Below are 27,858 nucleotides of genomic sequence, written 5' to 3' on the forward strand. Positions count from 1 at the left end.
GTGATTGGTAAGAATGGCCGCCCGGATCTGAACCCGAGTGGTGTGTTGTTATTGGACTTTTGTGTCCGTCACGGATTGTCCATAACGAACACCATGTTCAAGCATAAGGGTGTCCATATGTGCACTTGGCACCAGGACACCCTGGGCCGCAGTTCCATGATCGACTTTGTAGTTGTGTCATCGGATTTGCGGCCTCATGTTTTGGACACTCGGGTGAAGAGAAGGGCGGAGCTTTCTACCGATCACCACCTGGTGGTGAGTTGGCTGCGATGGTGGGGCAGGATGCCGGACAGACCTGGCAGGCCCAAACGCATTGTGAGGGTTTGCTGGGAATGTCTGGCAGAGTCTCCTGTCAGAGAGAGTTTCAATTCCCACCTCCGGAAGAACTTTGAACATGTCACGAGGGAGGTGCTGGACTTTGAGTCCGAGTGGACCATGTTCTGCACCTCTATTGTCGAGGCGGCTGATTGGAGCTGTGGCCGCAAAGTAGTTGGTGCCTGTCGTGGCGGTAATCCTAGAACCCGTTGGTGGACACCGGCGGTGAGGGATGCCGTCAAGCTGAAGGAGTCCTATCGGGTTCTTTTGGCTCATAGGACTCCTGAGGCAGCGGACAGGTACCGACAGGCCAAGCGGTGTGCGGCTTCAGTGGTCGTGGAGGCAAAAACTCGGACACGGGAGGAGTTCGGGGAAGCCATGGAAAACGACTTCCGGACGGCTTCGAAGCGATTCTGGACCACCAGCCGCCGCCTCAGGAAGGGGAAGCAGTGCACTATCAACACCGTGTATGGTGAGGATGGTGTTCTGCTGACCTCGACTGCGGATGTTGTGGATCGGTGGAGGGAATACTTCGAAGACCTCCTCAATCCCACCAACACGTCTTCCTATGAGGAAGCAGTGCCTGGGGAATCTGTGGTGGGCTCTCCTATTTCTGGGGCTGAGGTTGCTGAGGTAGTTAAAAAGCTCCTCAGTGGCAGGGCCCCGGGGGTGGATGAGATCCGCCCAGAGTTCCTTAAGGCTCTGGATGCTGTGGGGCTGTCTTGGTTGACAAGACTCTGCAGCATCGCGTGGACATCGGGGGCGGTACCTCTGGATTGGCAGACCGGGGTGGTGGTTCCTCTCTTTAAAAAGGGGAACCGGAGGGTGTGTTCTAACTATCGGGGGATCACACTCCTCAGCCTTCCCGGTAAGGTCTATTCAGGTGTACTGGAGAGGAGGCTACGCCGGATAGTCGAACCTCGGATTCAGGAGGAACAGTGTGGTTTTCGTCCTGGTCGTGGAACTGTGGACCAGCTCTATACTCTCGGCAGGGTCCTTGAGGGTGCATGGGAGTTTGCCCAACCAGTCTACATGTGCTTTGTGGACTTGGAAAAGGCATTCGACCGTGTCCCTCGGGAAGTCCTGTGGGGAGTGCTCAGAGAGTATGGGGTATCGGACTGTCTGATTGTGGTGGTCCGCTCCCTGTATGATCAGTGTCAGAGCTTGGTCCGCATTGCCGGCAGTAAGTCGGACACGTTTCCAGTGAGGGTTGGACTCCGCCAAGGCTGCCCTTTGTCACCGATTCTGTTCATAACTTTTATGGACAGAATTTCTAGGCGCAGTCAAGGCGTTGAGGGGTTCCGGTTTGGTGGCTGCGGGATTAGGTCTCTGCTTTTTGCAGATGATGTGGTCCTGATGGCTTCATCTGGCCAGGATCTTCAGCTCTCACTTGATCGGTTCGCAGCTGAGTGTGAAGCGACTGGGATGAGAATCAGCACCTCCAAGTCCGAGTCCATGGTTCTTGCCCGGAAAAGGGTGGAGTGCCATCTCCGGGTTGGGGAGGAGATCTTGCCCCAAGTGGAGGAGTTAAAGTACCTCGGAGTCTTGTTCACGAGTGAGGGAAGAGTGGATCGTGAGATCGACAGGCGGATCGGTGCGGCGTCTTCAGTAATGCGGGCGCTGTATCGGTCCGTTGTGGTGAAGAAGGAGCTGAGTCGCAAGGCAAAGCTCTCAATTTACCGGTCGATCTACGTTCCCATCCTCACCTATGGTCATGAGCTTTGGGTTATGACCGAAAGGACAAGATCACGGGTACAAGCGGCCGAAATGAGTTTCCTCCGCCGGGTGGCGGGTCTCTCCCTTAGAGATAGGGTGAGAAGGTCTGTCATCCGGGAGGAGCTCAAAGTAAAGCCACTGCTCCTCCACATCGAGAGGAGCCAGATGAGGTGGTTCGGGCATCTGGTCAGGATGCCACCCCAACGCCTCCCTAGGGAGGTGTTTAGGGCACGTCCGACCGGTAGGAGGCCACGGGGAAGACCCAGGACACGTTGGGAAGACTATGTCTCCCGGCTGGCCTGGGAACGCCTCGGGATCCCCCGGGAAGAGCTAGACGAAGTGGCTGGGGAGAGGGAAGTCTGGGCTTCCCTGCTTAGGCTGCTTCCCCCGCGACCCGACCTCGGATAAGCGGAAGAAGATGGATGGATGGATGGATGGATGGATGGACTTCAAAAATGTCCAAAGTCCCCAATTCCCTCTCTTCTCTTCTCTTTATTTTGTATTTGTTTGACAGAGTGAAGCACTCCAGAGTGATTGCTCATTAACGAGGGCAGACAAGGATCTAGGCAGTGAAATGTAAAAATGCAGACAGAGTGGCTGGTATAGCAGGCTTGGACAAAACCTGTGTAATGTGAATTATTTCTGTTTCAAGTCTCCATTTTCTTTTTCCAAGGAAGTTTTTGACTGCAGGGTTTTGTTTTTGTTGTTAATTCCTGTTTTGTTTGGTATTGAATCAGCTCAAATTTGTAAATGTACAATTATTGAAACATATTTTCAAAACTAGCAGAACAATTTTCGGTAATCTGATGTTGGACTTTATTTGAACGGGATGCCTTGGTAGCTTGCAGCAGTGGTTGTGAACATTTGATTGGACACCATTCCGAAGTGTATACATGCTTATCAGTGGCGTGCGGTGAGGTTAATGTCTGGTGAGGCACGACTGCATCATCACAGTCAGATTTACAAACATATGAACCTGCAGTGCAGGTGTACCTAATGTTGTGTCCCTGCGGTCGTTCGCGGCTCCTGCAGCGCGAGCATTGTTGTTTTTGCACTTTTTGGCTTCTTGTTAAGTGACTTTTTTTGGGTGGATTCGGTCTTGCACGTGGAGGGTTTGGGTGTGGACTTTGGTTGGTGTGGCCGCGGCGCTCCCGTCGGGCGGTGCATTCTGCGGCGGAGGTGCTCGCCTTGGCACCAGGAGGCGGGGTTATGAGACGAGCCTCACACAGTGTGTCTTCGCAGCATTTTAATGATCGCTCAGCACTAAAAATATGTTACACACATACAGTTGTTGACAAAATACACTGTACATTATATACCTCAGCTAACTAAACTATGGAAATGTATAATATACTGTAATTCATATAGCAATACGGTCTCACTGCACAGCAGGCCAGCAGTTAGCCGAGTCATTGCGCACAATCCATGTTGAGGCACAACGCAGTGACGTGCCTCAACTGGCTGCTGATCACCGCACCGTCTCTTCTCAGTATTTGAACGGCAAATGTGAAAATAAAAATAAAAAATAATCTAAAACTGGTGAAGTTAAATGGAAAATAACTTTAGTATAATCACTGGATACATATAACAATCAAATTATTATTTTTTTTCTTTTTACTTTTTTTTTTCTTTCCATGATGGCAGGTGAGGCCCCACGCGCTTGCCTGTAGTGAAGACAACATGTCAGCGATGTCATGATCCTTCATGATAGTTTCAACTTATGTTAATTATTTCACTGTGCTTTGTGTTATTTACGTTCCAGTGCTCTCGTTTTTTTTGTTTCCACTTTGCGTGTGCTTATATTTCCTGCTATTTTACCTCTGGCCTACCTGCTGCCACTCTCACCTTTCTCTCATTGGCAATCAGGACCCATCTGTCTTTGGTTGCCAATCAGGCCGCTGCTTATGCTGTTTCTCTGGACAATGCTGGATCATCACTGTTTGTTGCTACCTCGACAGGGTTTTTTGTGCACTTGCTAGCTGCTCAAGTTTTCATTGGCACTCATTAAATCATCATTGTACCTGCAATCCGGCTCCTGTCTCTGCATCCTCGAGTCATTCCAACAAAGCCAAATGAGTTCATGGCATGCGATGTGGACATATTTAAATATAGCTGAGAAAGACCCGCTGACACCGATATTAAAATATTATATTCTTGTAATACCAGCCAGTGGTAAATCATTATTTTCATAGTTGTATGTTGTTTAATATTTTGATGGATAAATATTTATCAGTGCAATTACAACGTCTTGTTTGTGAGGCTAGTATCAGTCATAGCCAAAAATGCATAGTGTTAATAATTGGCATAATACTTTCTTTGTGTTTCAGTTTTCAGCTTCGGTTTCCTCTTTTTCCGTTTTTGGTTTTGACCAAGAATTTTCATTTTGGTGCATCCCTCGTATTTATGTTCCTTAAAATGCATTTTTTCCAAAGGCTGTTTCTAAATTTTATTTAAAAAAAGCATGTTATGGTTCATTAATCCCTCACGGTGAGACTAGTTGAGAACCACACAGGGAAGTTGTGGTGTTGTCTAAATCATTGACATATTTCACATTTCTGTTATGCGTACTGTTTGCCAATCATATCTAACACAACATCATTTTCACATATTCAACAGTGGTACAGTACTTTGGTCTTTGTACGGTTCACTTCACAGGATTCGGTTTCCAATAATAATGTTCACAGATATTATTTCTCCTAACAAACTAGTTAGGTTGCCCACATATCATTCTGGAAAAAAAAAATCCCACACGTTGGTGACTCAGTCTTGTTTGTGTTATTAATAAACTTTCTGGGTCCATAAGTGTCCATAACGTCCTTAACTAAAAAATGTGCCATTTAGCCTTCTCTCAACTCCCCACCTGGAAGTCATTCTCTCCCAGCTTTGTTGCCCCTCTATGATGTCACCACTGGTTTACTTAGCAGTTTTTAGCTCACTAACACAGTTACACCATGTCACAAGTCACTTTCAGCTGTTATTTTGCAGTACAGCTGCAAAATTGCTGGGTTGCACATTACATCTTGTCTGGTTCTGTCGACTCTGACTCAAGTGATTTGGACACAAACAAACATAAGTTACAAGAAGTCAATTGAAAGTAAAGTCAACATGTGGCATACATGCACTGTTCTTGCCTATAGAAATCCTTCCAATATGGATTTTATAAAAAAGTTGTGGCAGAGTTGCCAAGATAGACCATCATAAAGGGAAGACATGTGCCATCTGTCATATCAGTTCTTACTTGTTATGGTTCCTTTATTTTACACATTTGTTTCCTGTTTGGAGCTCCTACTTTACTTCTACTTCCTGTCTGTCTCCCTGAGCGCTTTTGCCCCCCCTTACCTGTTTAGAAGCCTGGAAATGTAGTTTGAAAAGTCTAAGTTTAATGATATCTGACTTGTATATTGGCCTCTAAACCTTTATAATACGGCTATCCAAACAGTAGCCATACTGAAAACGGAATAGACTTGTGGTTAAAACCCAACAATAGTCAACCCTGGGCCTGGTAGTGATGTTAAATGCTTATTTAGCCATTTTATTTGTTGTTTATATGTATTTTAAATTGTTTTCTGCATGTAAAACTATAACTAGTGTCTATAAAATGAGATTACAAAACAAAATGGAAAAAAAGGCAGTTTATTTGACATTGTATTTTGTAATAAGGTAAATTTAAATAGTCCTGGGATAAATCCATTTGCAGACATGTCAATCACAGACATCGCCTGAGGCCTTGATGGTGGACGGTCAGGAAGAAAGAGTAATGGAGGAACTGGAAGCCAAGAGCATTATCTTCTCCTGACTCTGACTGACACTCATTAGGCTGCGCAGTGGAGAGAGGTGGCTGAAAGCTTATTAAGCCACCTGCTCAAAAAGACCTTAATTGAATCCAGGTAATTATAGAGACCCTAACCACTGGGATATTTTTATTCATCCTGCGGCAATTTCACTTTTATTTGGAACACTATTAATGTTTTCTGCACCGATGTGTGTAAGTCACACGGAGAGCTTGTATGGGCGTACATGCATACACACACAAAGTTCCAATCCCTCCAGACATGTCTTGTCACAAAGACTTTTGTTAACTGTGTGTCCATTTCCTGCTCTATTAGAATCCGAGGGATAATAACATTCTTTGCAAAGACGTTGGTTCCTTTAGACAAAAAATTACTAGATGTGTAATTGTTTTACCTGAATACCTGTAGGCAAGAAAACAATAATTAGACTTTGTCTAGCTCATAGTCATTAGCTGGCCAGGTGTGCACACAATACACACACTAAATACAGCATGCGGAGACAGAGCTTCAAATATTTCATCCATTTTTTTATGTTTGAATAAAAAAAATAATTGAATGTGGTGTATGTCTAATTAGTTAGAGTCGAATCATATAGGATTTTGTCTATGTTAGAGCTCTAATTGTTTCATTCGAAATATGAATAGAACACTGTCATTGCACTGTAAAACAGCTGTCACTACTTGAAATAACCTTATACTAATATTATTAATAATATTTTGTCTTGTTTTGCTTCCAACAAATGATACAAGTACACAGCAAGTATAATTGGTGTTGGTTTTCATTATTAGATTGTTTACAGCTCCTATATTGTATCGTATAGCAGGTGTAATTTTCAACAAGTTTTCGTACTAAAGGTGTGAACAGAACCTCATTGCTTACAAAAAAGGCACATTTTCACTCGCATGCTTACAATTTGAAAATAGATACTGTCCATGATACTTGTTTTACGAGTTAATATTAAATTATGGTATTTTGATGGGGCTAAGGTGTTGGGCTCAGTGTTTCCACGTAACCATAAGACCAGCCCAATGTTGGGCCGCCAAAAAATATCTGGGGCCGTACTTATCAAGCTTCTTAGAGTGCCCTTTTACACTTAAGTCCTGAGAATTTGCGAAATGTAGTCCTACTCTCAAACTTAAGAATAAAAGCTTTTTATCAACGTTCTTAAGTATAAGAATCACTCCTACACTCCACGATATTTAAGAGACCTTCAGAGGTGTCTTAAGTGGTTAGGAGTTGCCAGCAGGGGATGGCACTGAGGCGAGAGAGACGTGCGCGAACGTTCAGGGAACGGAACAATGTTGGGTTTTTTTTGATGACGAGCAGCTGATCAAACGGTATCGTTTAGACAGAGCGGATATTATTTTTGTCACAGATTTAATACTTTTCGATTCCTTGTTGATTTCTGCATGTGTCTGCAGTGGGCTAGTATATATAGAGCCAACCACACCAGTTTCAAATTAGTTGCCTAATTAATGAATTGGAAAGAAAATGTTATGACAGTAGCGTATGTGTGTGGCCGTGAGGTGAGTGACGTCAGTGAGTGTGTGGGCGATAGAAGAGAGGGAGCGGTAGCGTGAGTGCCGGCGGGGACTAGTTTGTTTTGTATTATTTTGTAGTTTATTGTCAAAATATACACTCCCATTGTCCACTTAAATATTTCCAAGATATTTCTTTATTCTTAGACAACGGATTCCCTTCCGTGATTGGTCATTTCTATGGACACAGAAATGACGTCACCTAAAATTCCGTTTACGGCACATAGTAATGTCGTAATTCAGCTCTGAGTGTGACACTTAAGATTCAGTCCTACACTTCGCTGAAAGTGTGAGTAAGACGCTTGATAACTAACTTTTAAGTGCAGCTTTCAGCGAATAATTTATTTACTCTTAAGTCAACTCTTAGCAGACTTCTTAGGAGTAATTCTAAGAAGCTTGATAAGTACAGCCCCTGATTTTCAGCTGTGGTCCCAATGGGCCGCACAGGTACTCGGTTGTAATACACTTTTCCCCCACCCTTTGCCTCCGATGGCTGCTGGTTAGCGCCTTGCAGGGCAGCTCCCGCCATCAGTGTGTGAATGTGTGTGTGAATGGGTAAATGTGGAAATACTGTCAAAGCGCTTTGAGTACCTTGAAGGTAGAAAAGCGCTATACAAGTACAACCCATTTATCATTTATTTATTTTATCACTTGTGTCAGTATTGACAACAACAAAAAACAAAAAGTCTGGAGCTAAACTCATAGATAAGTTTCTCATGCACAAAAATAAAATGATTAAAGTAGTGAAACTGTATATTCATTTGCACTTAAATATTATTGACAGTTTATTTAAGAAGCATATATTACTAATATTTATTATTAATTTGTCTATCTGTGTTGGCCCTGCGATGAGGTGGGACTTGTCCAGGGTGTACACCGCCTTCTGCCTGAATGCAGCTGGGATAGGTTGCAGCCACCCCCGCAACCTCGAGAAGGGACAAACGGTAGAAAATGGATGGATGGATGGATAGATAGTCAAAACGTATTTATTTAACACTTTATTTGTATGTACATTTATTTTTCATCAATTTTTATGATTCCCTTCTGTAGTATATGTGGTTAGTTCTTATTTTTGTAATCAGCCTGACCTGATAATAATCTTTGTGATTAACACATGGCTTCAAATCATTTGACAAGGTTTATCCTGATATGAGTAATATTACTAATTTTGTGTTAATATTTGAGTGGGCTCCGGGCCTCTTTGTAGTGAAAAAGTTGGTGAAAAATGTTAAGAACCCCTGGCCTAGCACATTGAATGACAACAGTAAGTAAGTAAGTAAGTAAATGTTATTTATAAAGCGCTTTTCCTGTACAAATCATAGGTGAAGTAAAACAACAATTCAATTAAAACAACAGGGGAAACATCATAACAAGGATACAAAGTGGATTAAAAATGATAGTTAAAAGGTGCATTAACTAAAAGCTTTACTAAAAAGATACCTTTTCAAATGTTTCTTAAAAGTTTCAACACAGTCAAGATCACGGAGGGACTGGTGCAAATTTTTCCAGAGTCTGGGAGCTATAGCCTGGAATGCCAGGTCTCCACGGGTGTTAAAACAAGTTTTTGGGATCTTTAGAAGACCCTGGCCTGAAGACCAGAGGCTGCGCCCTGAGGAGTAGGGGCATAGCAAATCAGTGATGCACTGAGGGGCCCCACCATGCAACGCATGGAATGTCAGGACTAAAATGTTAAACTCAATGCGGAATTTAACTGGAAGCCAATGAAGACTGGATAAAACGGGGGTGATATGGGCTGTTCTGGCTGCACCGGTCAAAAGTCTGGCAGCCGCATTTTGTACAGTCGGAAGTCTCTTTAGCATTGACTTGTTGAAGAGAGTGAAAAGAGAATTGCAATAGTCAATGCGAGACGAAATGAATGCGTGAATGATCATTTCAAGATCCAATTTTGACAACAAATTTCTCACTTTAGAAATATTTCTGAGATAATAAAAACTGTTTTTGGTCAGTAATCTCAGGCCTGCTCACCTCGGGTGCCAGACTAACCGTGCACTTTGTCTTCTTTCTGCTGAACATCTCCATCCTCCCTTGTTTCTAATGGCGCAAATTGTACAGTTTTCAGCTGCTGGGACAAATGCAAGGAGGTGTTATTCCTCTCTTGCATCAGCAGCTGTAACCTGACGGCGCCAGCTTCTCTTTGGACATGCTACACTCTTCTTGGCTCATTTCTTTCACACGTCTTTATCTTTCTCCTCCTACAGACCTCCTCCTTTCCACACAGCTTTACGTACTACCCATGCTTGCAGATGCCCTGAGCACTGGTCTCTGTCCTCACATTGCGTCAGATTTGCAGAGCTGCAGTGCAGTAATTAGCATCAGAAGAACCTGGTTGCTCATCTCCCTGCCAGTCAGCTCGCCCGCCGTGCTGCCTGCGCTCATGTCTGCCTGCCAGTGTTCTGCCAACTGCCATGGCTTATTCATGTCATATTTATCTAGAGTCGAATAAAAGGATGCTTTTCTCCGGACATCCATTCCTCTGCTGGCCTTTCTTTTTTTGTGGTGAGGCACAAGAATGAGGATTAGCATTAAATGGAATGGACTGCTGAGGTATACTCAGCAGGAATGCATAAAAGCATACTTTAGTTCCGCCAAGCGGCTTACATCCTGCTACTATAATTGGAGAGCATTTTGTGTGTTTTTCTCTCTGTCCAATCGCAAACCAAAGGACCCTGAGCTTTTGGGCAGGGATTGTTTTGCACGGCTACTGAGATTGTCTTTGGTTTTAAAATAGACCTTGTGTGATAGTCCTCAGAGGATTTTTTGGTGTTGTTTTAAAATACATTTCCCGGTGGAATTACTTGTTCCCAATGAAATTTAAATCACAAATGCAGAACTGTTCACATTTGCTCTTTTTGCTGTTTGTTGTAAACCCTCACTGCTGATAACACAGTGTGTGTTGACGTATTTTTAATGACCAATTATTGTAATCTTCATCTGAGTTTCCAAAAAAAAATTGTAATTTAATGGAATTAATGTTCTGCATGATGTATTCTCATCCTTCATCTCGCATTACATTTCAGTCAATAAATATTTTAGGGTGTCAGCTATCGATTATATTAGTAATCAAGTAATATGTCATGTAGTTTGTTTGATTAATCGAGTAATAGGCTAAAAACAACTTAATAGCCTCAATGCATATTTTAGAGAAAATATTTGAAATGTTGTATGCTTGCCAAAACCTTCATTCTTTTATTTTAATAACTGCAGGTCATCAACATTAAAGTTGCACTTTTAACATGTGTGCAAGTGTGTTTGCTGACACACAGATCATGGCACCAGCACACCACCTCTCCCAGGCAAGGGCCATGCGGAAACTGTGTTTGCATATGCGGTCTTGATTTTATCACTTTTCATTAGTTACACTCAAATTATTAATCAAAGCAACAGAATAGAAATCAAAGCTATCAAAGCTTTTGAAATAGAATTAATCGATTAATCATTGTAACTAGAGATGTCTGATAATATCGGACTGCCGATATGATCGGCCGATAAATGCTTTAAAATGTAATATTGGAAATTATCGGTATCGGTTTCAAATAGTAGAATTTATAACTTTTTAAAACGCCGTCGTTCGGAGTGGTACACGGACATAGGGAGAAGTACAGAGCGCCAATAAACCTTAAAGGCACTGTCTTTGCGTGCCGGCCCAATCACATAATATCTACGGCTTTTCACACACATACTTGGTCAACAGCCATACAGGTCACACTGAGGGGGGAAGTATAAACAACTTTAACACTGTTACAAATATGCGCCACACTGTGAACCCACACCAAACAAGAATGACAAACACATTTCGGGAGAACATCCGCACTTTAACACAACGTAAGCACAACAGAACAAATACCCGGAACCCCTTGCAGCACTAACTTTTCCGGGATGCTACTATATACACCCCCCGCTAACCCCCTCCCCCCACCCCACCCACCCACCCCCGCCCCCAACCCCGCCCACCTCAACGTCCTCATGCTCTCTCAGGGAGAGCATGTCCCAAATTCCAAGCTGCTGTTTTGAGGCATGTTAAAAAAAAATGCACTTTGTGACTTCAATAATAAATATGGCAGTGCCATGTTGGCATTTTTTTCCATACCTTGAGTTGATTTATTTTGGAAAACCTTGTTACATTGTTTAATGCATCCAGCGGGGCATCACAACAAAATTAGGCATAATAATGTGTTAATTCCACAACTGTATGTATCGGTATCGGTTGATATCGGAATCGGTAATTAAGAGTTGGACAATATCGGATATCGGCAAAAAAAAACATTATCGGACATCTCTAATTGTAACCCTAAAATGTACACAGAAAATGTATTTTTCATCTCATGGTCCATAGCAGAGGATATAGGAGATTGTTAGCTCACATTTTCTCCTCCTTGGGAAACCCTACACCGGAGATATTGTCATCTGTGAACTACTATTGGCCCCAGATCACGTGAAAGTTATGTCTTTCTAACAGTCCTTGAAATTTCAACATACACTCAATGGGAAATATTTCCCCCCCAATTTTAAAGAAGTTATGACATGTTTAACAAATTACGCTAGATTAGACAATTCAAATGATCTGACTCTTTTATTAATACCCAATTGTTTTGTTGAGCAACTTTTTTTGTACATTTAAAGAGTATCATAAACAACTGGAGCATGCCCAGTGGGATATGCTGTAGTTACTTTGACGAGAGGCAGGGGTTTCTAAAGGACTCTGCATGCAATTGCCATTGTTAAGCACAGCACTGCTCTGCGCTATAAACGTGTAGGGAAAACAAAGTTAAGGGAGCCCTGTGGTTGTGATAATTGAACCTAAGGGGAACAATGATAAGTGGGATGAATACAATCTAATACGAAGCCATTCAACTGACACCAAGTCAATAGCTTGATGTCTTATCTTTAAAGGAATAAGCATTAATAATGATCAGCCATAGCCCATAAGTGTCTGAGCAAGATTTCTAGCGAGATTAATCAGTGTGATTGCAATATCGCTCCAGAAAAGTAGAAAAAAAAGGTATCTCTGATGGTATAATCGGGAGCTATCCCTGCGCTCTCTTCCTCTCTAGTGTTTGACAGCGCATGTGATATATGACGGCTGGCCTGTGGGTGTGCATGGCGTCGCTATAATGGAGTGGTAAAGCTACCGCCATTATAGACAGAGAGAGAGCTGACTCGTCCATGAATCTGCCCCTAACTGTTCATCTGCCTTTGTGGCCGTAACGATCGACGGGCTCCCCTCTGTCACCGTATTTCCTCCATCTTCTTTTAGAAGCGCAGATATATCTCCCCATAAAGGCAGACACAAAGAGGGCTGAAGAGGTTTGCCTCCTCCCCGACACAAAAGACTCAGGCCCGGTGGTTGATAAAGGCTTATGGAGAGGCGAAGAGCTGATGGCCAGAGGACTTTTGGAAATACCCATTCTCCTTGCATACAAAGACCTGTTCTCACTCAAGACACTATCTGTCTGCAGTGGTGCAATTTGTGAATGTACGCATTTGTGTATGCCTCTTTACACCAAACTCTCTTTGCACACTATTTCTTCCTCGTTAGAAGATGTTATTATTTCACATGGCAAAGCCCCAGTGGACAGCTTTTCGACAAAACCCTTTAAAAAAAAAACAAAAAAAAAACACTTAATCTTATTTCTGAGCATATCCCAAGGACTTTTAAAAAGCAAGGCTTTGACCAGTGATCCGTCATTCCTAATGTCTATTCAGTTTCACTTAATTAGTACAGCTGCTGATCCCAATTATGTTTAAGGACATAGAGTTTGCATTGAATTGCTCTTCTGATAGTAAAGAGAGCATGCTGTTCCCCTTGATAAATCTACTGTATTTGAACTTCATGTCACCTTTCTGTGGTTTGTATCTGTAGATAAGTGGGTGCGTGGACGCGCCATTGACCGTGGTGAGGTCGACATCGGAACTCAACAGAGTCAGGCCATTCCACCGGGACTGTTTTGGAGGTTTCATTTGACTGTGCATCATCCGACCCACATCAAGTTCAATCTCTCGCTATCCCACAACGCTCTTCTGGGGGTCTACGGACGCAGGAACATACCACCCACACACACACAGGTAAGTCAGCCTTAATGTTATCAGACACGCTCAGCCAGCAAATCTGATGTTTTGTGCACATCTACACAAAAATACACAGCAAAACATCCAAACACTTAGTTTGTTAAAAAAAAAAACCAATAACATTAATTTGTGCACTTGATAATACAATTGTAAGGAGTTAAGTGTATGCCAAAACAAAAGCCTGTGCTATAACCCATAAATGTTTTTGCCAAAGGCTTTAAAAAAGCTTTTCAGGAAACGATCTGATAAATATTCTAGGAAAATCAGCAACAATAACTTAAATTGTGTGGGGCGACTCCCGGATATCATTAAACCTTTGTCAGTTCAAGGCTCGAATATGAAGGGTGACTGCTCCAATATATGAATTAATAACAAGAATCGTGAAAATAAATATTTCAGCCAATGACCTCTGTGCTTGCTTCATAATCAATAGAATGTCATACATTGGCACCTCGTTTATTTATGTTAATTGTTTCTAGAAATGACCGCAGTAAATGTATTGCCGCAAAGTAGGAATCAATAATTATAAATCAAATAGTTTCATAGCTACAGCATAACAAACTTGTACAACCTTCTAATTATGTTTTTTAACATTATGAGAGCCCCCTAGACACTCCCTAGTTAAGTTAAAGTTAAGTAAAGTACCTATGATTGTCACACATACACTAGGTGTGGTGAAATGTGTCCTCTGCATTTGACCCATCCCCTTGTTCACCCCCTGGGAGGTGAGGGGAGCAGTGAGCAGCAGCGGTGGCAGCGCCCGGTAATCATTTTTGGTGATTTAACCCCCAAATCCAACCCTTGATGCTGAGTGCCAAGCAGGGACGTAATAAGTCCTATTTTTAGAGTCTTTGGTCTGACTCGGCCGGGGTTTGAACTCACAACCTACCGATCTCAGGGCGGACACTATAACCACTAGGCCACTGAGCAGGACACCCTGTAGTCAACTTTCAATTTTCCACGATACTGAACAGTGCGCTCTGATTGGTTTGGTCTCTTCCATTAGACAATGCTCTTGTAGCATTTATATTTTTAGTTCAAAATGTTTATTTTGGGCCAAATAAATGGTACAATATGCTTTAAAAAAATAAAATATTATCCCCCAAAAATGTGCAATGTGTTGAAGCTGCAATGCTGTATTTGAAGTGCCATGTGACACGGGACAACTCTACAGCATTTTAAATATCTACAATCGGCAACTCAATAAAATAAATCACCGTGGTCCAAAATAATTTGACATGCCAAAAAATTGTGTTCCTCATTGTAAAGATTCCAAAGCAACACATTAGGGAAATCGTTACCCTGAGCCTTTCCAAAAACAAAGTCAGCATTCAGTGACACATCAAATCTAGCATGTAGGCAAAGAGAACAAAAGGATAGGAAAACTAAAAAAAAAAAAAAAAATTGTGGCCGGGAAGTGTATTTTTCCTAAACTAGTGCTTCTGAGTAAGCTGCCAGTGTGCCAGTTTTCAGTCAATCTCTAAATTGAAGGCATTAACTCCTCATCTGCAGTTTGCTTTTAAAGCCGATCAATCCTAGTGATTGCCAGGTCACAAGGGAAATAGGGAAGCTTCACATGCTACTCATTGATTCTGCTAAACTAGTGCAAGACCTCTGTAAAGTTATGCTTTTGTCCTTGTACAAAAATGTTTTGGTAATTTGTCAGCACCATATTACAGACCACATTTGAGAGTAAGCCAATGACACAATATAATGCGTAATATAATGTAAGCTGTTATATTGTACAGTAGAGAAGGGATTCATATGGCCCCATTCCTGGGTGGATCGTACGTGAGCGAAAGGGGGGGTGGTTAATTGTTTTGCAATCCAAAATGATGGCAAGCGCAGCTATACATAGCAACTGTACAGTAGGTCAAAGTTGGAATTGCCACAAAACATTTTTTTAAGATATTCAACACTCTACTGTCATTTGGCGGCTAAAGTGTATAATGCACCCCCTTAAAGGCCTACTGAAATGAATTTGTTTTATTTAAACGGGGATAGCAGATCCATTCTATGTGTCATACTTGATCATTTCGCGATATTGCCATATTTTTGCTGAAAGGATTTAGTAGAGAACATTGACGATAAAGTTCGCAACTTTTGGTCGCTGATTAAAAAAGCCTTGCCTGTACCGGAAGTAGCATGACGTCACAGGTTAAAAGGCTACTCACATTTCCCCATTGTTTACACCAGCAGCGAGAGTGATTCGGACCGAGAAAGCGACGATTACCCCATTAATTTGAGCCAGGATGAAAGATTTACGGATGAGGAACGTGAGAGTGAAGGACTAGAGTGCTGTGCAGGACGCATCTTTTTTCGCTCTGACCATAACTTAGGTACAAGCTGGCTCATTGGCTTCCACACTCTCCTTTTTCTATTGTGGATCACGGATTTGTATTTTAAACCACCTCGGATACTTTATCCTCTTGAAAATGAGAGTCGAGAACGCAAAATGGACATTCACAGTGACTTTTATATCCACGACAATACATCGGCGAAGCACTTTAGCTACGGAGCTAACGTAATAGCATCGGGCTTAACTGCAGATAGAAACAAAAGAAATAAACCCCTGACTGGAAGGATAGACAGAAAATCAACAATACTATTAAACCATGGACCTGTAAATACACAGTTAATGCTTTCCAGCCTGGCGAAGCTTAGCAATGCTGTTGCTAACGACGCCATTTAAGCTAACTTAGCAACGGGACCTCACAAAACTATGCTAAAAACATTAGCTATCCACCTACGCCAGCCAGCCCTCATCTGCTCATCAACACCCGTGCTCACCTGCGTTCCAACGATCGACGGAGCGACGAACGACTTCACCCGATCACCCGTGTGGTTGGCGGCTAGCGTCGGATAGCGCGTCTGCTATCCAAGTCAAAGTCCTCCTGGTTGTGTTGCTGTAGCCAGCCGCTAATACACCGATCCCACCTACAACTTTCTTCTTTGCAGTCTTCATTGTTCATTAAACAAATTGCAAAAGATTCACCAACACAGATGTCCAGAATACTGTGGAATTGTGCGATGAAAACCGAGCTTTTTGTATTGGATACAATGGTGTACCAATACTTCCGCTTCAACGATTGACGCGCATACGTCATCATATATAGACGTTTTCAAACGGAAATTTAGCTGGAAATTTAAAATTGCACTTTATAAGTTAACCCGGCCGTATTGGCATGTGTTGCAATGTTAAGATTTCATCATTGATATCTAAACTATCAGACTGCGTGGTCGGTAGTAGTGGGTTTCATTAGGCCTTTAATTCCTCACATTTCATGTGTCAGGTAAATCGCGACGAATGGGGCCATAAGAATCCCCCTTCCTACTGTAAGTAGTGTTGTGAAACGATTAATATTTATCAGAATAATCACACTTTTGAATGTTTGTAAATAATTGCAGATAATCACTTGCTTCTTTTAATTTAAGTCAACTTAAGAAAAAATTTGACATTTTTTTTGTTTTACTTGAATGCACATCATTTTTATGCTCAAACCCTGGTAACTCTTTGATCTAAAATCCAGTCAGTCAGGATCAGGGGCGCCGAAAAGGGGGGGTAAAGGAGACGGATTCTAGGCGCCCATGATGGAGGGGGGCCCAGAGAGGCCCCTAATGATGATGAAATTATAATACAGAAAAAATAATGGGGGCCCTGTAAAGATTCTTTTCATGGGGCCCAAAATCCCTAGAGCAGGATGTATTTTGTAGCTAAATTTGTCATATGCATTGACCTGGGTACTGATAACAGCCCGCATCGTCTCTCAGGTAACCATCAGCGGTTAAGGTAAAAGAACATGTGCGGTCAAAATAATTTGCTTGATTAAACTCACAATCAAGCCGATATTTTTATTTTTTTATTTTTTTAATAATTTTCTACAAAAACATATTGAATATAGTTCCTACCTGTGCACCATATGTGCCAACAAAACAACATTTGTGTACAGATCTTAACAAATAAGGGGCTTATTATCCTTTTTAAAGAGCAGCAGGGTCGGACACGCTCATGCGTTTTGGAAGATTTGTAACACCGATGTTCGTATAGCATGTGAGGAAGAAGTGATGTGAGCTAGCATGGCAAATCTTCTGTGTTTTTTAATACGCGTTAAGGTTTTTTTTGGGTTGGCAGACATTTTTTTAAATGATCAATAAATCCTTTTTTTATACCTGCTCAGTGGCCTTGTGATTAGAGTGTCCGCCCTGAGATGGGTAGGTCGTGAGTTCAAACCCCGGCCGAGTCATACCAAAGACTATAACAATGTGACCCATTACTTCCCTGCTTGGCACTCAGCATCAAGGGTTGGAATTGGGGGTTAAATCACCAAAATGTTTCCCGGGCGCGGCCACTGCTGCTGCTCACTGCTCCCCTCACCTCCCATGGGGAGGTGAGGGGATGGATCAAATGCAGAGGACACATTTCACCACATCTAGGTTGTGTGTGACAATCAATGGTACTTTTATTTTACTTTAACTTTATTTTCACCTATCTAACTGGGATATGTGCCATCTTTTGTAATACAAATATTGACAGGTATGATATAGTTCTCTGTTTGACTTTTAATTAACCAGGTCTTCATGGAAATTTTAGCTCTTCCCATCATAATTTCAAAATATATTAGAAATACGTTTCTTTGACCTAGTATGACACACACAAGCACATAGTAGTCACAGGCTGACATGTGAAATGTATTAAATTGTTCAGAACCAAATGCGACATTTATTTCACTCTCTTCACAAAGAAATCGAATTAGTGTTTTTGGACACTAATGTGACAAGCCTGAATTGGGCAACAATCCACAGTTAGTATATGCTACTTCAATGAGCTTATACTGTATATACAGTATACAGAGAGGGAATGCAAGGGCGAACCTTTATGCCGTAGCTAATTGCGTCAAATCACAGCGTTATTTTTTTCATCTAATTTTGAATCGCTAAATTGAAGCTGCGTTCAAACTAGCTACATTGTGACGGTGTGGAGGGGGGGTGGCATGATGAGCAACAGCAGCTTGTCGTGAAGCCCCCCGCCCACCACGCCGGATACCCTTGTGTATGACCCAGGGTTCCATGACCGCAGCAACCAACTCGCCAGAGTCGTTCTAGATTTGCAGCCCTTTGGGACACTCATGATTTAGGGCTATATAAGTAACCTTTGATTGATTGATTGATTAATTTACCCCAGGGGTGTCCAAAGTGCGGCCCGGGGGCCAGGTCATGTTTTAACGGCCCCACGGCACATTTTGAAAATACGATTGAAAAATGTTTAAAACGTAAAAAGTGGTATATTAGAGCGAACAGGTGAAATGTAACAAGAAAATGTTGCAATGTTTACTCTAATAACACAAAGCTGCCATGCAGGCTGTTTCTTTCTTTAAAAAATAATAATGAATCAAAATCAATGTCATTATGAATTATTGACCTATTCAAAAGACTCCAATTACGTCACGTTAAATATTCCACTTTGAGATATTTTTTTGGGGAAAATGTAGCATATTTTGTGTTTGCCATATACAAAACTGAGCTGTTTTTTTAAGAGAAAGGCCTAAAACGAACAAACAAAAAACATAAACAACAATAAAACTTATAATTCACGGATAGATCTGAAGTTGATCTCGAGATTATTGTGTCAAAAGTAAACAGTAAAAAAAATGTATATATTTTTTTTTTTAACACTTTAATGAGTAGGACCCTTTTGGATCCCCAATAATTTTAGTGTGATTTGTTTTTAAGTGTCATTGCTCAAAAAATAATAATGAATTCAAATCAATGGTGTTATGAGTTATTGACCTTTTTAAGGTTAAAATTATTATATAATCTCAAATATTCCACTTAAATGTATTGGGTGAAAATATTGCATATTTTGTGTTTTTTTCTATAAAAAAACAGGGTTTTCTGTGACAAAAGGAGCATAAAACTTAAATCGTTAAAAACATTATATTGACAGATAGACCTAATGTTGATCTAGAGATTTAAAATTTGAATAATAAAAATAATAATACTGAATTATGACACATTTTTAATATGTTTTTGACCAAAACCCTTTGGGGTCCCCGGGATCAAGCCTGAGTGGAGGCCTACATGTATATTTGTTATGCATATATTGTATTGGTTTTTAAAATAAAAAATATCAAAATGGCCCCCGCTTGTTTTGATTTTTCAGTGTGCGGCCTTCAGTGGAAAAAGTTTGGACACCCCTGATTTACCCGATAGGAAGTGTTTCCTTGCTTACGTGTTCGCTAGCATTGGCAAACTTTTCTCGAGCTGCTGCGGCCATTCGCCTGATTTCACCGCAGAGAGCGAAACCTCTTGTTCTCTGTTTGAAAGCGACAGATGAAGAAAACACACACACAAACATGGCAATTGAAGTTATCGAGTTCATTTTCATTCATCGTTCGATTAATTTATTTATTGGCCAAGTTCTAGACGTGCGGGACTCCTGCACAATGCGGACAATTTTTTTGTGCTCTCCCCCCAAAAAAACCTGAAAAATTAATAAAGAATGAAGCCAAAAGGCATCATGAAATGACAGAAAGTACAAATGTGGAAACTTAGTACACTGATTTTTTGGGCATTATTGTTGTAATCTGTACTTGTGTGATTTATTCTATGCCATACTTGTGTGTGGCAGAAAACATGAAATGACTTTACAATGTCACTTTTTTGTTACACCCGTCAATCTTTTGATAGCAATTGTTAGGTGAGATTGAAAAATAGATTATATTAATTAATTACAGATGATGTGGTCCTGATGGCTTCATCTGGCCAGGATCTTCAACTCTCACTGGATCGGTTCACAGCTGAGCGGGAAGCGACTGGGATGAGAATCAACACCTCCAAGCCCGGAAAAGGGTGGAGGGTTGGGGAAGAGATCTTGCCCCATGTGGAGGAGTTCAGGTACATCGGAGTCTTGTTCACGAGTGAGGGAAGAGTGGATCGTGAGCTTGACAGGCGGATCCGTGCGGCGTCTGCTGTGATGGTGAGCCTTAATCGGTCCGTTGTGGTAAAGAAGGAGCTGAGCCGGAAGGCAGAGCTCTCAATTTACCCGTCGATCTACGTTCTCATCCTCACCTATGGTCATAAGCTTTGGGTTATGACCGAAAGGACAAGATTACGTGTACAAGTGGCCGAAATGAGTTTCCTCCATTGGGTGGCGGGGCTCTCCCTTAGAGATAGGGTGAAAAGCTCTGTTATTCTGGAGGAGCTCAAAGTAAAGCTGCTGCTTCTCCACATCAAGGGGAGCCAGATGAGGTGGTTCGGGCATCTGGTCAGGATGCCACCCGAACGCCTCCCTCGGGAGGTGTTCAGGGTACGTCCGACCAGTAGGAAGCGACAGGGAAGACCCAGGACACATTGGGGAGACAATATCTCCCGGCTGGCCTGGGAACGCTTCGGGATCCCCCGGGAGGACCTGGATGAAGTGGCTGGGGAGAGGGAAGTCTGGGCTTCTCTGCTTAGGCTGCTTCCCCCGCGACCCGACCTCGTATTAGTGGAAGAAAATGGATGGATGGAATTACAGACCATATTCAATTAATCTCTAACTTGTTTTAATCCCTTGACAGCAATAGTTGCAGCATTGTATTGCATTGGTGGCCGTAATTTAACTTGCATGTGACATATACAATTAAAACAACTGAATAGTTAAGGCTCTTTGTTCCATCAGGGCAATTCAAAATGTTTAACTGTTGTGGAACAAATGGACTGAAAAACGCTGTCTCACTTTTTTTTTTTTTACATTTGCCTTTCAAATTTTACATTTCCTGACTGTTTCTTCACTGTGTTTAGTTTGACTTTGTGAAACTGCTGGATGGGAAGGCACTGCCCAGGTCTTTGAGTGATCCAGTCCCTGGCAAAGCACCTAAAGGTCTGCTGCTGAGCAGCCTCCAAGAGACACGCTTCATCGAGTACATGGACCCTGGCACCTGGCACTTGGCTCTCTACAACGATGGACGCAACCTGGAGCAGGTTTTGCTCCACAGCACTCCCATAGGTGAGGATGCATATTACAGCTTGCCTGGTAGTTGTATTTGTTTTTTTTTCCTAGGAACAAAAACATTTAATGTACACTACCGTTCAAAAGTTTGGGGTCACCCAAACAATTTTGTGGAATAGCCTTCATTTCTAAGAACAAGAATAGACTGTCGAGTTTCAGATGAAAGTTCTCTTTTTCTGGCCATTTTGAGCGTTTAATTGACCCCACAAATGTGATGCTCCAGAAACTCAATCTGCTCAAAGGAAGGTCAGTTTTGTAGCTTCTGTAACGAGCTAAACTGTTTTCAGATGTGTGAACATGATTGCACAAGGGTTTTCTAATCATCAATTAGCCTTCTGAGCCAATGAGCAAACACATTGTACCATTAGAACACTGGAGTGATAGTTGCTGGAAATGGGCCTCTATACACCTATGTAGATATTGCACCAAAAACCAGACATTTGCAGCTAGAATAGTCATTTACCACATTAGCAATGTATAGAGTGTATTTCTTTAAAGTTAAGACTAGTTATCTTCATTGAAAAGACTAAGTTATCTTCATTGAAAAGTACAGTGCTTTTCCTTCAAAAATAAGGACATTTCAATGTGACCCCAAACTTTTGAACGGTAGTGTATATGTCCACTCACTGGTCTCAGCTTGTTTTATAAACAAATTGACAAGAGTGCTTTGAAACTGTGTGTGTTTTGAACTGTTTACATTATTGGAGTGAGTTTGGTGTGAAAGAAGCAAAACAGCTGTTTGTAGTAATGACACAACTTGCTAAGAGAGGTTGATTGCTGTGAACACAAAGATCTTAGTAGACATTGAGTTTCTGTTATTTTTTGTCCCGAATGCAGCACTGCATTGTTTAATATTGACACTTAGATAATTACCTGAGCACTGAATAAAGGAAGAACTTCCTTGTCCAAATAATGCACAGGGTAAAATATATTAGGCATGAGGATTTAAACATAGTTGATTGGCTGAGTGCAAGACGCATTGATGGAAAGGGAATAAGACCAGGATCGCCAATACACAGTTAAGTTCACAATTATGCATACTCCATTAAGGTGCAGCAGCCTGAGAAACAGCTGCGGATGCTTGTTCGTATTTGTGATTGGTCAAAATGGATTTTTTAAACTAGCTTGGATGGAGATTTTTTGTAACACAAGAGTAAGTGAAATGTGTTTCTTTGCGTGGACATGACCTAAGTGTCAAAATGTAAATGAGTAACGTCCGCCCACAAGACACCTATTCAATGAATCTATGAATCATTTTAGGTCTATACTGTAAATTTTAGATGAAAATTGAAAATGTTTAAAAACCTCGTTTATCAAGCAGAATAGCAGATTTCACTCATTTGGCCTGTCACATAATTCAAAGATAAGCAGAATCTTCAGGCTGACATTTACGTGTGTAAAGGGCAAGGCAGCAAAACTAAGCTGAACATAAGTCATCTGGAGTATTTCATCTGTTTATTGTGTATCCAGCAGAGAGTACAAGCCATTGTCAAGGACAGTAATTACAAGTGAACTATTATGTTAAACCTAAACCAACCTTTGGAAGATAATATCGTTCTGATCTATAAAAGGTTTGTGTCTACTAAAACACGTGCAAACTTGATAGTAACACGCAAAGCTGATCTACTAAACTTGGATTGTGTCTCTGAAGTGAGAAGAGTAAGTAGCACAATCTGCTTAGCGTGTCTGTCTTCATGAATATGCAGAATATATGCTGATCATCAGAACGCCCACAATACTAAGAGGAGGAGATGCCTGAAAAGTATGTGCAAACGGTCACAGTTGCACACACGGCTGTGAGAAAAGACATAAAACCCTCCGTCCACGTGTGAGTGTCAACATGTTTGGACTGGCAAAAGTAAAAATATTTGACATAACATCTATTCTGCAATTTAATTTTATAAGCGCTGGATGATTTAAGGGGATTATTAAAACAAATTAATTTGCATTTATGTGTCTGCTGCTGTTTTTTGTTTAAAAAAAACATTAGTTTTTTCATTTAAGGAATATATTCTTATACATAATATATTTCCTATATGAAAAAAAACTCAGTGGCCTTGTGGTTAGAGTGTCCGCCCTGAGATCGGTAGGTTGTGAGTTCAAACCCCGGCCGAGTCATACCAAAGACTATACAAATGGGACCCATTACTTCCCTGCTTGGCACTCAGCATCACCAAAAATGATTCCCGGGCGCGGCCACCGCTGCTGCCCAGTGCTCCCCTCAAAAATGTCACCACACCTAGAGTGTGTGTGACAATCATTGGTACTTTAACTTTGACTCAATTAGCATTTCCTTCCATTTGTATCATTCAGTTGTTTGATTGATTGATTGATTGAGACTTTTATTAGTAGGTTGCACAGTGAAGTACATATTCCGTACAATTGACCACTAAATGGTAACACCCGAATAAGTTTTTCAACTTGTTTAAGTCGGGGTCCACTTAAATTGATTCATGATACAGATATATACTATCATATATACTATCATCATAATACAGTCATCATATAAGATAATCACATTGAATTATTTACATTATTTACAATCAGGGGTGTGGAGGGGGGGGGGGGATATGGACATCAAGTAGTGGACATAGAGAGAGAGAGAGAGAGAAAGATCAGAAGGCATAAGAAAAAGAAAAAGTATCTGCATTTGATTGTTTACATTTGATTATTAGCAATCCGGGGAGGGTGTTAGTTTAGGGTTGTAGCTGCCTGGAGGTGAACTTTTATTGCGGTTTTGAAGGAGGATAGAGATGCCCTTTCTTTTATACCTGTTGGGAGCGCATTCCACATTGATGTGGCATAGAAAGAGAATGAGTTAAGACCTTTGTTAGTTCGGAATCTGGGTTTAACGTGGTTAGTGGAGCAACCCCTGGTGTTGTGGTTATGGCGGTCATTTACGTTAAGGAAGTAGTTTGACATGTACTTCGGTATCAGGGAGGTGTAGCGGATTTTATAGACTAGGCTCAGTGCAAGTTGTTGTGATTGTGATGTGATGATCCACCACCTCCTTGCAGTGCACCAGTGTGCTAAGAATGTTTCTGTTGTCTATAGATGTGGTTTTATATTGTAGAAAAGGTTGAACAGATTATAGATGCTGTTGCAGGTTGGAGAGCGCAATAACATGAATGTGGAGGGCACATAATGTCGGACGTACACGCAAAAACCTCATTTCAATAGGGTGGTCTGCACTACTTTTCAATTGTAAGCACAGTCTTAGTAGATCATGTGCAACACGCCCACGAACAAGGGTACTAATAGTGCTCGCAATTATATAGTTTGCACACACTGTTTAGCACATGTTATTTTGATCTTAGTGGATCAGGCCCTAAATGTGGGAACTGTGTCGAGAGGTGTGTTGGACGTCTCTGGTTCGTCAAGCATCTGGGACTGTCATTCATTCAGTAAAACTGTTATGGTCAGAAAAATCAATATTAAAAAAAAAAAAAATCATAATTCAGACTGTTGTCTATAACATGTTTAGGTTCCAAGTTTTGTCTTTACAATGAGGAGTGTTTGTAAACTTGGAGATGAAATGTTGAAGCAATTTGTGTCTAAATTAGGGCTGTCAGAAAAACGTAAAAGGGGAACTGCAGTTTTTTTTGGAAGTTTGCCTATTGTTCACAATCATTATGAGAGACAAGAACACACGTCTTTTTTTTAATCCATCCATCCATTTTCTACCGCTTGTCCTGTTCGGGTACGCGGGGGTGCTGGAGCCTATCTCAGCTGCTTCGGGCGAAAGGCGGGGTACACCCTGGACAAGTCGCCACCTCATCACAGGGCCAACACAGATAGACAGAAATCATTCATTAGGAAGATAAATAGACAGATGATAAAAAATGCTTGGGAGATGCGGCAAATGAGAGTCACTGTTGTAGCCTTCAAAGCCCTCCATCAATGTTTTGTATACACACTGCAAGTCTATATATAATGAAGCACCAGACACGTTCATAACAATATGTAATATGTTCAATATTTACCGTATTTTGATCAATTTAATCATTTCCAGGACTGATTTATGTTTCCATGGCAGCGCACGTCCGACTTCCAGTGTGTTTCTACTTCTGGATACAAAACGCTTATGTAGCTTCAAATCGTGGCATACTTGGTAATAGACAACAGAAACGACTAACTTTGGTCAAATGAGGATTCACAACCTTATCTGCGAGCACAAAGAAGAGGGTGAAACGTTCTAGCAGACGGAAGTCGATAGAGTGAGGTGAAATCGACTCGAAGTTGCAGGTGTGGAATTTGGAGACAAGCCATTTCGACATAAATGGCATGCTTACCCCAAATAAACCAGAAAAAACGTCCCTGGCCAGCTGGACCAAAGAGACAACTGTCCATCGAGTGAGTCCCACTTTCTATTGATCATGGTAGACACAGCATACACTGTCTGGCTATCTGTGTGGAAACAAAACATAAAATGTGAGCCAATACTTTACGTAAACTGTAATATGATTGTTCATGTTTTTCAGTCAGTACAGATTGTTGTTCTATCGCAGTGTGTTGTGTATTAAAAACTCAAACGTGTTTCATGCTGACGTAGAAGCTAGCTTATCTCTTGCCACAACTAGTTTTTACAGCTTTTACTGTAGCATGGCAATAAGTTACTATGCTAGAAAAAAAATTCCTCAGTGTTCGCTTTTACAATAACAATGTGCCTACAGCTTGGTTCTTATACAGGTTACGGAACGTAAATGAAGTATCGGTGACGGTTTTTTTTTAATGCGTTTTTAAAGTGATGTGGAGGTAGAATTGATTGCTCCCTTTGGCTGCATTGATAGCCACCTAGAACGAGCTGATTTGTAGATGTAAAAAGTAAATTAAAAAAATTAAAACAACTTTTTTCTTCTTGTCTTTCGTAAGTAATTCAAAATAAAGTGCAGTTTCCCTTTAAAGGAGCCATATTTTTAAAATTTGGCCAAAAATGGTACTGCAATCACAGTCAAAATTATGTAGTCCCCTGCCCCTCTCCCTGACTGAGGTTACCAGATCGAATGGAGCTTGATCGACTGGGTTAATCCATTTTAAACAGAAACTAGGCTATTTTCAAGAAGAAGTACATCATGCCTGCGTACAATATCACAACAAATGGCAATCATATGGTTATTGTCAGTACTATCAGAAAACTAATTCTAAAAGAAAATACAACCAACGCTAGCAATGGTTATACTAGTGAAAATATCCATACCAAACACCACAGCTAACTAACGACTAAATGAGCAACTGTGACCATGAACGTCGGGTACTAAATACTAAGTACTAGGCATCTTGATTGGCTTTCCTTTGTAAATAACTCCCTGCTTCTCTATCACAAGTATGTTGTTAAAAAGTTGTGATTGGTATGTTCCGAATTTGTCCCACCCATCAATAAGACAAAATTAAATATGATTGGATTTTGTTTCTGTCGATATTTTGGGCTCGTTTTTATTCGTTAACAACAATGTCAGTTAATTGTATTATCGTCTTAGTTAATGGCCATTTTGTTTTGATTGGTTATCGTCTTGTTTTTGTCAGGGGAAGAAAGGTTGTTGACGATAACTGAGACGAAAAATAATAGTCGACGAAATTAACACTGCTCTGATGTAAAAACAAAACCGAAAATAAAATAAACAGCCTCCAGCCAAGTGCGGGTAAGGCTGACTGTGGACGCTGAGTGTCAAAACATTGTTCTGAAGTCATCAGTTATTGTCACATTGACAGATTCTTTATGTAATGACTGACAGCATGGAACAAATAAACATGGGTTTTATTCCAGAGTTGTCAAGCGGTTGAATTATGTTGTGCATAGACTAAAATATAACAAGAACACATGTGTTTAGTTTGTATATTCTGAGTGGAATTAGAAACAGTCTCTCATCTAACAATAGTCGAAAGAAATGGGCTTAGAAGAGCAGCTGTCAGTCCTTATATACTAATAAGTGACTTGGATTACACAAAAAAGGGTTTGAACAAAGTTCATATATCTGCCCATGAACAAGGTTAAAAAAAATAAAATCAAATAATGATCTATATGTATCATAAATGGTTTTGGATTAAGTATATCAAAACCGCTGAGCCATAGTACATTGCATTCTGCTGCTAACTACGAATTGAGTTTTCAAGGAAAAAGAGGCACAAACGAGATGATCTTTGTCGGGAAATCAAGCTTTTTTTTTCTGGTAAAGAGTAACTGGATCCAGCCAAGTATATTGAGAATATATAAGTGAGCAGCATAAGATTGTTGTATAAAATAAATAAACTAAATCAATAAACCGCACTGAACATGACAGGAGGAAAATATGAGAACACAATGAATAGGAAAACAATACATGAAGTGAATGCTGATTTACTAAGATATGCGTGTCATAAAAATACACGGCTGGTCATAAAACATGCCTGCAAAAGCAATGAGGTATGTGATTACAAGTACTGC

General features: G+C 41.1%; 1 protein-coding gene across 2 annotated transcripts in view; it reads left to right on the plus strand.

The window, feature by feature from the left end:
• Nucleotides 1-27,858, plus strand: part of tenm1 (teneurin transmembrane protein 1) — a 480,926-nt gene that overhangs the window by 251,608 nt on the left and 201,460 nt on the right. For both annotated transcript variants that reach the window (XM_062045519.1, XM_062045520.1), the window contains exons 7-8: nucleotides 13,242-13,444; nucleotides 21,230-21,434. In XM_062045519.1, coding sequence (XP_061901503.1) covers nucleotides 13,242-13,444; nucleotides 21,230-21,434 — 408 coding nt within the window. The remainder of the gene's footprint in view (nucleotides 1-13,241; nucleotides 13,445-21,229; nucleotides 21,435-27,858) is intronic.

This window comes from Entelurus aequoreus, linkage group LG04 (assembly GCF_033978785.1).
Source record: "Entelurus aequoreus isolate RoL-2023_Sb linkage group LG04, RoL_Eaeq_v1.1, whole genome shotgun sequence".
In the NCBI taxonomy this organism is placed as follows: Eukaryota; Metazoa; Chordata; class Actinopteri; order Syngnathiformes; family Syngnathidae; genus Entelurus; species Entelurus aequoreus.